Here is a 12,801-nt window from a genome sequence, read left to right on the forward strand (position 1 = left end):
TGTGAGGGATAGACACACATTTCTTCAGTGGGTTGTACTATTATTTAATGTGTTTCTGGATTGTTCTGCTGACAAAACACTGCAAAATATCTTTCCAAGAAATTTCAGTACAAAAAACTCCAGACAACATGAGTTGTGGAAAATTATAAGTGATCTAGCAGCTTATACAGCAGATGCCAACACGATAAGTCTTTCCCTCACAGCCTCCTTTTCATGGCGCTGCTCTGAATAAGCTCTATTATTTTAATAAGCAAATCAGTGTAGTGCTTAGGGGGAGCTTTTTCCATCTTAGGGCTATCACTTTCTTATCCAGGAAAAGACTTGGAAATAGTGATTCACTCTGTCATGTATGATGTGTACTTGTTGTTTTGTAATAATGGAGTGAACGCTGTGAGGTGCTATTTATTACATCAAGGCTTGACTACTGCAACACTTTTTGTCGGTCTACCTAAATTGTCTCTTGGCTAGTTACAGTTGGTGCAAAATGCTGTTGCTAGAGTCCTAGCAGGGACACAAAAGAGGGAGTACATTACCCCAGTTCTTGCCCAAGTGAAGTTATGTATTTTTTTTTTAAGATTCTGTTGTTTGTACAAGGCTTTGTTTGGGCTAGGCTGGGCTCATCTTATGTTAGTTGTCCCCCATTCTAAATATAAATATAAGGGAGATAAAGCTTTTGCGGTTACAGCCCCAAGTCCCCTTTTACACATCAGGTATGTTCCTTCGTCTAGTTTTAAATCAGTTTTTAAAATGCACTATTATTCTTGAATTTTATCATTGATTGATATTGTGTGGATGGTTTATTTGTTGGTTTATTGAATCTGTGCAGCTGTAATGAATTCCTGAATTCTGGTTTGTTTTGTCATGCGTTAGCTTGCCTGTGTTCCTTTTGTATTGGTTTTGCTCGTGTTCTAATTCTGTTTCCTGGGTTTGTATTTGTTTTTGGCCATCTTTAGATTGTTTGAGCTGGCTGATAGTTTGCCAGCTCAGCCCTGGAGTTTCAAACCTATTGCTCCGCCCAGACCCTCCAAGCTCGTCACTCCACCTTGGCCTGTTAACTAGTCAGCTCCACCTTGGCTCGTCGCCCCCTGCGGCTCCACCGGGCTTCTTCGTCCCTCCAGCTCCGCGTTGGTCTGTCGTCACTCTGCCGTCACCATGGACTTACGGGCCTCCGTCTGTGACTCGTCCCTCCACCCCTTTGGCTCCACCTCAGTCTTCGGGCACACCAGCTCCGCCTCAGTTCTCTGGCAGTTCTGGCTTGTTTTGTCATGCGTTATCTTGCCTGTGTTCATTTTGTATTGGTTTTGCTCGTGCTCTAATTCTGTTTCCTGGGTTTGTATTTGTTTTTTGCCATTTTTAGATTGTTTGTGTGTCCAGTATCGGCCAGGAAGGCCATTTTATAACCCCCTGCCCACACTGCCCAGTCCTTCAGCCCTCTCTTCACTGCCTCACATAAGCCCTTCGTCTCCGCCTACGCTCCCTGTTCAGTACATTGTGAATCCGCCTTGGGCTGATAGTTTGCCAGCTCCTCGTCCATCCGGCTCCGCCTTGGTCAGTCATCACTCTGCCGTCACCATGGACTTACGGGACTTTGTCTGTGACTCGTCTCTCCACCGCTTTGGCTCCGCCTTCCCTCCGGCACCACCTCAGTCCTCGGGCGCACCGGCTCCGTCTCAGTCCTCCAGCAACCTGGCTTCGCCTCAGCTGCTCGTCCCAGTGTCTCCGCCTTGGTCTTCAGAGTCTTCTGTGGTCGCCAGCTCCGTCTCAGTCAGTCTTTCCCCTGGTTTCGCCTGCCAAGTCTCCACCATGGCTCCTCCCTCCCTCAACCCTGTGTCCAGGGCTGCGTTCCAGTCCACTTTTAGACACGCACTTGCGAACTTCCCTAAGCACTTCCCCTCGGGGGAATCCCTCCCGACATTTTGAAGTGCGTTCTACTTCGTGAAGTGGACGAGGGAAGTTTATATGGACAGACACTTGTTCCCTCGATTTTGACAGAGGGAGCGAGCCTACTTCATATGTACACTTCAGGCAGCTCCATATACCACAATGCAACACAATTGTGACGTCACCGCAGATCTTGTCTAATCACCACCACCACAAACAACTCTGATATATTAATTATATATATTTTTAATTTAAAACAACCCAAACACACCTATATACATTTGGATGCTGCATTAAACAAATTCTTAAAGGAAAACAAAATTTAAATAATAAATCAACTCCATGGCTGATTCCAAGTGATCAAGGGCTTAGGACGTTCCAATTCAGCCAATTGCAGTTTCCGCCAGTAGTGGGCACTCCTGCAACGTAAGCAATGACGTACATCCGAGTGAACAAGACAGAGGGAAGTTAGCGAGTGAAGGGCATGACAACTTTGGACTGGAACTCAGCCCTGGTCGTCCTTCTGAGGGTTCTGTCCACCTTTGTCTCCTCCCTCCTCTTAGAGGTCCTATCCAGTCCTGAGTTCTCGTTTGTTTTGTCAAGTGTTATCTTGCCTGTGATTGTTTTGTATTGGTTAAGCATGTTTTCTAGTTGTTTACTGAGTTTGTATTTCTTTCTATGGATTTTCTTTGATTTGATCATCATGTGCACCCGTTGTTCATTTCATTGATTAGTTTGCCTGGCTATTTAAGAACTGCTCTTTCGTTCAATGTCTGTTTTCATCTGATTTACCAGTTGTTCTGTTCCAGTAAGTATCTTGAGTGTTTTGTTTGGAGTTTCTGGTTTATAAAATAAAAACAGCTGCATTTAGATCTGTTTTTATTATTGCAACCAAAGCTGACAGCCGCACTTACACAACAGGTGTTGTATTTAAATTAGCTTTTAAAAAAATGTATTGCTCCAATAAGGACAATCTCTTTACTTTAAAGAAGCAGCTCACTGCTATGTTTTAGCAATTTACAATAAGTTACATAAAAATACTAATAAAAATACTTAGTATTAAACACAATAGTAATGTGTAGTCACATTATGGTATTGCTGTTTGGTTGCTAAGCCATAATGCTCATTAGCCTTTTTGTTGATCAATAAAATTGATTTAAATCTATTGATATAATAAGTCGTTTTGTCTGATCAATATTATAACTAATGGAATAGACTACAAATTGTCTCAGAAGACTCACTGACTAACTTTTTAATCTAGTTGATGGAACAGAAATCCCCCCAAGACACCCCACACACAACAAAATCCATACATAAAACAGACATTTTATTAATTTTAAAAAAGTGGGGGGGAAAGTACAAGGTTGCTGAAAATGTACTACAGATTTTCTTCTTTCAAATCATTACATCCATAATAATAATTCAAAGAAATGTATTATGCATGAATACAAAATAATTTACAAATTCACATGCAACCGTACCAATTACTCTTTAACAGTAAGACAATCTCAAAATACTGAAACACCAAATCAATGCAGAGAAAACCAGTTTTTCTGGGTGTGTACAAACAGTCTTACAGGATAACAGTGCAGTTCTACATTGGCCTTTTGCCATACTGTACATGTGAATATCAAAATTATGTAGGTCAGATTTTACATTTTATTTTCTGTTGTTGAACAAAGGTGATTCCTAACCAGGACATTTAATCATTTATCCTCTTACCAGACTACTCAGTTCACTCTACAGCTGTCACACCATGTTCCATTTTTAAACTGCAAAACAAGGGCCTGAAAACAAACATAATGGCTGTTTTCAACACGATCTCATGTCATTTGTCCTTTGTTGTCAGAAGATGGAATTATCATAGCTTGTTGTGTAAATACCAATATATTAAAGTGAACTAAGAAGGGTTTGAGACTATATAGAAATTAGAGTTGGACATAATATTTATTTATTATAGAGAAAGGTACCCTAATCCAAGTCAGATCTTTTGCTGAACCTGTTTCCCAAAAATCTTTGAAATGCCATCAAATGTTCAATAATATTTCAAGGAAGCTTGGCATATTCATTCTGCATCACAGTAGCTGCCTAATATGCGAATTTGCTAAAACCCGGGTGCTCAAAAAAGTGAGATTCTTATCTGTGAATATTATGCATTTCTGTACCACTAGTGTTGCGTATATTAGAACTGCAATTGCAATTGTATATTAGACCTGCAAAAATCTCACTAAACAATGTTAAAGGCATCCAAAAATCAATGCGTTTATTGATCACGACTGGACATTACTGGACTGACTCAGTCTTATCATTGACATTCATGGTAACTCTACACTATGGTGTGGTATCGACATGGCACCATCTATAGGATTACGGTTTTAAAAATACACCAAAAATGTATATGCATATAAACCTGAAGTGCAAAGTCATAATTCCAAAATAATCCACGTTACTCTACGTGATGTTTAGCCTCACCGGAAAGAGATTTTAGCAAAAGCAGATTACTTCTCGGCGATGGCAGGCAGCATGCAAGCGCGAATGCGGGCTTCCTTCCACGCGCTGCGGCATTCTGCGATCCAGTGGGACACTATGGTCTGTTTGTCCATGCAGCGACTGCTCTTTCCCCTCCAGCCAGCAGGGGCGCTGTCGAGCTTGTTGGGAATGCCGCTGCACGCAGCCAGGCCCCCGTCGTCCAGCTTCTTCCTGCTGAGAGGTGACCGCTGCAGGACCGTCGCTGCAGTGACTGTCTCGGCCAGGCAAATCTCTGGGCAGCTGCTCTTGCGCGGGGCGTCAACTGGCGAGGAACAGCACGGGTAGGTGTCGCTGCGTGGCCGACGCGGAGGAATGCTCCCCCTTCTGGTGGGGAGCGCTATCGCACCTCTGTGGCTGTAGAGGTACTCCAGCGGATCTGCAGGGCTTGGGACGTCATCTCTGCATCCGTTGTCCTCCTCTGGGGTGGCTTGGGCCTGCAGTGGTTCTGATGGAGCAGATCTGGTGGTCTCTTTCTCTTTATTAACTTGTTCAACTGTCTGGTCGTTGCTCGTGGAGGTGTGGGGCAGTGGAGACTGCAGATGCTGGCGCAGGCGTTGCAGTCGTAGGCAGGGCTTTGGGGAATCCAAAGGGCCGATGGAGAGGATGTCACAGTCGGGCTCATGCAGAGGGAAGGTAGGCCGGGCCAGATGGCAGATGGAGAGGAAGTAGTCCTGTGTGGTGGTGTGCTGACTGTTGGTCTGGTTCAGGTCCTGTACCAGCTCCTCATAGCCCTCCCTGATGGTGGGGAGGCCCCGTTTAGCCAGTAATCTGGACCTGGGACGCATGACTGTAAAAGCGGAAATAGTGCTTAATTAAATAGATATGTACATGATAGGGAAAAAAAATGGGTAACTCGTTAGTTTAGGGTCCAATTCTCACTATTAACTAGATTATTAGCATGCATATTGCTATTAGCCGTTTACTTATAAAGCACATATTAATGCCTTATTCTGCACAACCATAATCCTTCCCAAAACCCAAACTTAACTACCTTACTAACTATTAATAAGCAGTAATTAGGAGTTTACTGAGGCAAAAGTCATAGTTGGACCCTAATCTAAAGTGTGACCGAAAAAACTAAAAATACATAGAATATCATGATAACACCTTACGATGTGGTCCCATTAGAGAACTTGCTTTCCCTAACATTAACTAACAAAGCAAGACATTTGCTACAGTATTTATTAATTAATCAAATTCAACTGTTCATTGTTAGCGCAGGGCCATTAAATAATATCAGATAAATGTTAAAATTAACAAACTAAGATTAATAAATGTTTTTGTAATTTTGTTATTGTTAGTTCATGTTAACTAATGTAGTTAACATTAACTACTCATTGTAAAGTGTTACAGATTACTTTAATATCTCAGTTGTTTCGACATAAGCAATGAGATTAAAATGGAGAGCAAATGGAGACTTCGCACTTCAAGGTGTGGTCAAATTTGGGCAAAAACAGTCTTTCGTCAATAGTGTAGTGATGTATGATGCACAGTTCACACAGAAGTCAAACCAAGCAGCTTTCTGTTGGTCAACGTGACAAATCTGCATGACAAGCTTGAACCGGTTGCAAAATCTGCTCTCAGATCACACCGATTCCTATTGAAATGACTATTTTGTCTGTGAAATTCGCTTAACAATATATGTGACATCTAAATCTCTTGGTTAAAAACATTAAGGTTTGTTACATGAAGTATTATTCTTCTTTTAAATCAGCTGTGGAGGCAGCATAGGGTGGGAATGTTCGACACGGAGCGCTGCCCCCACACATCATGCCATTCCTCATATCTAACTGTTCCAGCGAAATCACAAAATATACTGCAACCAAATACACCACCGTTACTGATATACATCTGCTGACAAACAGAAATGAGACGGAAATGTTTATAAAAATATATTTGAAAAAATATTAATATGTTTTATAAGTATTATATCATTTTATATACAAAATTGTTATTAAAAAATATAATTTACTATAAACCCATTTGCATGATATGCTCAAGACAGGAATCACTGTTGAAATATTCCTCAAATTCAAATGATCTGGTCTATGATATCCACATTATTAGTATCCTCGTACTATTTCTGGTTCTCTTAAGGCATTTGAGACAATTTGAGACAAAGTCTATTCAAGAGAATTCCTGATCTAGGAAAGAAAAACCTCCGAATACAACTTTCTCTAGGGAACCATAACAACATATATTCGCAATTCGCAGCCATATCATTTGGTTTAAAATAAGGTTCCTTTAGTAAACATTAGTTAAGACATTGACTAATAATAAGCAATACATGCAGTATTTATTCATATTTTTTTTATGTTAGTTAAACATCATTCTTACAGATATCAAATTACCAGCATACACACATACTCTCACTCACAGACCTCTAATGCATCTCTTATTGGCTTTGACCCACATTATTTCTGTATTCATAATTAATAACAGCATCATTTCATAAGTTTTTATTACCTGCTCAATCCTTCCTTAATGATGCTCTGTACAGTAAATGCCAGCTAATCAATGTATATAATAGGAGGGATTGGTTACAGGAATATGTGCAAGCCCAGTCTCCATGACAACGCCTCTTCCCATCACTTCCCAGGCTGTGCTCAGATTTCACAGCAATCGGAGAGCACATACATACACACCGTGAAGCAGCTCCTACACCACCCCCTGCCGCCCCATGCCCAAATCATCTGAACACCCCTCTTTATTGTGGCGGACCAATGTAAACAACCCAGCACCAATTCCCACCCATCCCTATTTTCAAATAATTTCAGTTGCCTAAACATGCTTGGATTTTCCCAGGTCTCAAATGCTCCTACAACAATCTATGAAGGAAAAAAGAACTGCAACATACTTCAAGATCAAAGCAGATCTGTCTTACACACCTCATTACGACGGACATCTGGCACGGGTCGCTGTTTCTGACAACAATAGACACAATTTAAAGTATCTCTGGCCCTAATCCTAAAATAAATTTGGAATTGTCGGATTGTGTTATACGTGAAAACCTCAAGTATAATGTAACCATACCCTTCCCTGGTTTGTATTAAGGCCAGTGGTGCGAGTGGCGTCCCACCTGAGATGGGTCTCTCCGGCTGCCTGGTTTTGCTGTGGATCTGTTATTCTTCCTCCACTCCTCTCGTTTCGTCTCCTCTTCCCTGCCTTAGCTCAGAGCCTCCAACTGCTGCTACACACAAAAATAATGATTTTCTCCCGTCTCTCCCTCCCTCTTTCTCTGTTTGCTTGCTCGCCCTCTCCCGTGCGCCTCACTCTCTCTCCTCCCTTGGTCAGTGCTAAAAATAGCACCTTCGTTCCCGTCCCTGTGGCTGCGAAGAATCATTTGCAAAACGAATTTTACCGGTGTGGTGGGGAGAAAGAAACAGGAGAGGGGAAGAAGTTTGTAGTATGACAGTATGGAAAAATAGTCTGAGAAAAAAAAAAAAGAGAAAAAGAACCTCCTAAATCATACCCCTAAATGATGGATAATAAACAGATTGTGATTGACACATTGGATTAAAAGAACCCTAAAGTTAAAAAGGGACATGATGCATATCAGTATTAAAAATACACGAATTCTGTGGGAGACTCAGTTGGTCACACTTTACATTATGAACTAACATTAAATACAAGACTATGGATTCACTGTGTAAGTTAACTACATGTTGTTCTGGAAAATTTCCACATTTATATTTACAGGTTTAGGAGTGAAGGCAGTGTTAGGGTTAGGATTATAAGTGTTAGAGTTAGGTTTTAGGTTAATGGTTGTGTTATGGTTAGGGGTAAAGTTAACAGTGTAACTACAAATGTTAATTAAATGCAAGTAGTTCAGATGTAATTAATGCACTAACATGGTTAATAGTAGTTCTGTCATGACAACTCTCTGAGAGATTGTTATTTTAATGGATATGGCAATGTTAACGTATTTGGTCTTGGCGGAATAGATCTGCTACGCTGCTGCACATATAACATACATGAAATAACCCCCTGTAGCAGATCTATAAAGGTGGAGCTGGGGAAGGAGGAGGGTTTCTGGAAGCGCTTTGGGCTTAGGTTGAGCCGCAGCTCATTGGCTGCTGATGCCACAGCAACCAATCAGCTGTGCTATGTAGATAACGATGCGATCGTTAACAAACTGAGTTAAGGACCCATCAGCATGCGCCATCTAGTGTTTCATGACAGAACTTTGTATTTAAGCCCACCTAATATAAAGCGTGACCACACTGGTCCATTCCTGATACCAAGTCAACAGTCATAATTGAATTTTCCAATATCGTGCATTGCTCTCTCATGGTTGCTTTTTTACAAGGAGGAAATAAGCAAGTCAATTTTTAAGTAATTTTAGAGATATGCCTCTATTTTTGACCTTGGTTTGATGAGTGGTGCTCTTATCTTGAGTGAAGAGAGTGTTTATACAGCTATATATAGCTCCGTCTGCAGGTATATTGAGCCCTCAATGACCTTTCATCATGTTCACATTGCTGTCAAACAGTGGAAGGGCAGTAAACTTGTGAGCGTCAATCTAACAAACAGCACAACTGTATAGGTAGGTACTGTATACATGTAATTGAAAACTCAAGAAAATATACAGAGTAATCTTTTGTATATAGTAGTCCTTCTCAAGCCAAACTGACATACACTCTCAGAAAAAAAGGTATAAGCTATCACTGGGACGGCACCCTATAAAAAATTTCTATGTACCGTTTAGGTATATACATTTGGTACTAATATACCTTTGAGATACTAATATGCACTCTTTAAGTACAAAGGTGTAGGCTACCTTTTGAAAGGGTACTGCCCCAGTGACAGATTTTTGTAAATAAACATGTTTTTGTAGTGCAAAGTCTGTTACCTGTGATGGTAGATAGCTGTCCCGTATATTCCACGTTTGTTGGATGAACTGTTGTATCAGATGATATCGTCAACATAAGCTTCACAAAAGGTAGACTGCCCTGTTTAAGCCACAAACATCATGTTCAGTCTGTTTGTCTGATAAGGAAGGGTGTGAGGAAAAGAGAGAGGGAGTGGAAGGGAGGGACATGTTGAGAGGGAGGTGGTTGTTTTGAAGGTGGAGAAGTTTGGAAATAAGCATGTTTACAGACCAACCCTGTTAAGTTCAATATAAGGCCATTCCATTTATCTCACTTCTGGTCAGAGGTCAAATGAGAAGATTTTCAGCCTGCTCTGATTGAATTTTAAGATCAAGCGTGTATAACATGCACGACTCCGAATGACTGCAGAAAGGGCAACTAGACTTTAACATAAACAATACCAGATAAGGAACAGAATGAAACAGGTTTTAAATACAAGGAGCAAACAAAGGGAACTAATCAAGACCAGCTGAACAGAATGATTAATAAAGGGGTAACCTAGGTGACAAACTAGGAAATCAGATCAAATAATGATAGGGAAACAGAACTGAATCAAAACACACTAAACAAAACTATGAACTTGACAGATATTATATTATAGTTTTTTATTCATATTTTAAATACGTTTTATTTTTATATTTTCCATTTTCATTTTAGCTTTAGTAAATGTGTTGTGCTGAGTCTGACTATCTGTCTATAGTTTTTATATATTTTATTTCACTTATTTTATTTTAGTAAATCAAGTTAATAATGTAATAAATAAATAATGTCTTGGCAACTAGCTGAAATAAAGTAAGTTTAAAGTAAATAAAGTTTAAAATAAAGTAAAATATTTTAATTTAGTAACCCTGACTCAGGGATGGACTGGCCAAAGGAAGCACTGGGCCAGGTGCACCATACGTACTTTATTGAAAATGTCCTTTTAATTTTATTTAATCATTTAATTCATTATCAAAGACTTGAACATAGATCTCTAAGAACAAATGCAATGTCTCCACCCAAAAAATTACTCACCCTCATGATGTCCCAGATGTCTCTTTCTTCAGATAAACACAAATAGAGATTTCAAGAAAAACAATGGTAATAAATAATTGTCTATAATGGAACTGTATTGGATCCCCAAAGGTTGACACCTAAAAACCAACACAAAGTGTACATCAGGGGTGTTTAATACTGTTCCTGGAGATCTACCTATACCTTCACAATTCAGCTGCAACCCTGAACAAACACTACTGAACCAGATAAATAAGGGCTGTGTCCAAAAACTTAGGCTGCCTTATCAGGCAATGACGTATTGGCAGTATTTAGACACAAAGGTATACCTCACAAAACTGAATTCAGACAGACTTCTGAAGCAGCGTAACGTTCTAGACTAATGTGAGCATGCATTTACTCATCTCACTTGCACAAAAACAGATTCAGTATTCATCAAAATGAAGAAAAATTGTGAAATGCAAACAAATAGAATATTATGCAAACCTGCAATAATTAAATACAGATCTACTTTATATTTAATCCACTTTAACTATTGTGTTTGCTGCTGACATTCGATAATCCAGTTCAACCAAACCAATAAGCAAAAATAACTTTAGATAAGCATCACATTTGCTAAAGCAACACATTAAAAGTAACTGAGTAAGGTAATTAGTTACTTTTTTAGGGAGTAACACAATATTGTAATGCATTACTTTTGAAAGTAACTTTTTCCAACACTGCTTTTATCATTAATATGTAATGTTCTAACCGGCTGCTTTTGCAATAAAAACGGTGAATAGAAATTTAAGACATCAAAATGCAGTGAAAATCAATGGTTCTGGAAATTTGAGGAAAATCTGGAAATTCAGCAGTAAAAATGCAAAAATATTTAGAATTTTAGATGAAAGAGTTTTCCAATTATTTTTTTCAAAGTACCTCTGTCCAACAGCGACACCAATGAATAAATTTGTGGCAAATGGCAAAATTAAATATAGATAAAAACTCAAATGAGTGGAGGCAATGCTTCCACTTCACTGTAATTGGATGATCAATGCAATAATGCACACCTATCATGTCAGCAACTGCTCACAGCCTAAACTGGTCAAACTGGAGCAAATTGATGGATTAATTTAAGCTAAAAATTAATTATAGCTCTTTGAAATAATGGCCTGTGAGTTTTTTTTTTTTTTTAGTGAGTGCTCAGCTCAATTAAATAAAACTGCGTCTTCGTGCCTGTGACCATTTGTCCAAGTGTTCATGTACGAGTACTTCCAAATGCGGTTTTGGGGGATATGGAATGAAAGATAAAAATTATTAAGAGGAAGATGAGAGAATGAGGATTAGGAAAAGGTAATAAGTATAAGTATTATTAAAACAAGAATAAGATAAAAATAATAATATTCAGAAAGACTATTTGACAGAGTCTTCTGTGCTAAGTAGGTCGACCTGAGTCTGATGAAGGAAGAACAAAATGAGTGACAAGAGGGAATACATAAGAACTATGGAGCTTTATAATAAGGACGGGCAATAAGTGCTGAAAGACAGAAAACCATGGCAACACATGCGGATCATGCTACAAACTGAACTGCGTTGTCCTCAGTGAACTACAGTCACACCGAGCTGATATATTCTCATAGCCATCTTGTACTGGCAGTGACTCTCAGCAATGAAGAGATTCACACGTTTCTTTCATTTCCAGCACAGAACTGAATCATGTATGACTGCTCCATCTGCTCCAGGAGACCAAGCACAGTCACCATGAAATCAAAATGGACAATTCTTTTTTTCTTTCTCTCTCTGAACATTGCTGTCACACCCTGCGTCTCAATGTCCATACTATCCATCCTAAACAGTATGTGAGATTAAAATAAGTGTGTCCTAAAGCATAGTATGTTGAAAAGAGTATTTTCGAAGTGTTGATCTGTGCACACTATGGCTTGCTGTGCACACTACGGCTAATATTGCCCACCACAACCCATTGCGCTTTGGAAGAGGATTCAGTTCAGAACTACAAACACAAGTTAAAAGTGTTCAGAAAACTACAAAACATGGCGGATATGCGCGACCGACTGTGAGAGGTTTAGATAAGGGTTTGAGTTACTAATCAAAGTTTAACCTGATAAAAAAAACATTAATTTAATGTTATCCGTGTTATATTTCATCTTTTATTAAGATCCGTTTGGCCATTAACTAATTTGAGGAGAGTTCTCTGCATGAAAGACCTGCGACTGCAGATCAATGTGCTACAGCATTTCTCTCTGATATGGTAGGAAATAAAATGAAATTAAATGTGGAGGATTTTAACTGTGACAAGATGATTGACAGGCGAGTTTACGGTGACAGGATGCGACAGAGAGCAACCGTTGAAGACGCAATTGTATGACGTGATATGTCCCAAAGCTTGTGTACTCTTTTGCTACACACTCAAAAGTATCTACTTTTTCTTCACAAAAAGAGTACATACTTTTAGGGCGTAGTATAAGTAGGCGAATTGAGACGCAGCAACAGTCACACACCATTTGGTCTTTGTTTTTCAGTTTGCACA

General features: G+C 39.4%; 1 protein-coding gene across 1 annotated transcript; it reads right to left on the bottom strand.

Annotated features, from left to right (window-relative positions):
- Positions 1–3,195: 3,195 nt before the first annotated feature.
- si:dkeyp-72g9.4 (uncharacterized) lies at positions 3,196–9,376 on the bottom strand. Its single transcript, XM_056262113.1, has 2 exons — positions 9,263–9,376; positions 3,196–5,197 (listed from the first exon to the last, which is right to left on the bottom strand). The coding sequence occupies exons 1-2, from the start codon at positions 9,336–9,338 to the stop codon at positions 4,380–4,382; spliced, it is 894 nt and encodes a 297-aa protein (XP_056118088.1). The 5' UTR covers positions 9,339–9,376; the 3' UTR covers positions 3,196–4,379.
- Positions 9,377–12,801: the final 3,425 nt, after the last annotated feature.

The sequence above is a fragment of the Rhinichthys klamathensis genome, unplaced genomic scaffold (assembly GCF_029890125.1).
Source record: "Rhinichthys klamathensis goyatoka isolate OS25496 unplaced genomic scaffold, OSU_Roscu_1.1 h1tg000191l_1, whole genome shotgun sequence".
Taxonomy (NCBI): domain Eukaryota; kingdom Metazoa; phylum Chordata; class Actinopteri; order Cypriniformes; family Leuciscidae; genus Rhinichthys; species Rhinichthys klamathensis.

Excerpts from the sequence above, each read along its gene's own strand:
- si:dkeyp-72g9.4 (XM_056262113.1), bottom strand. The coding sequence starts at position 9,338 with ATGTTGACGATATCATCTGATACAACAGTTCATCCAACAAACGTGGAA. Across the intron at positions 5,198-9,262 it reads ACAGCTATCTACCATCACAG|TCATGCGTCCCAGGTCCAGA; the intron begins GTAACAGACTTT and ends CCGCTTTTACAG.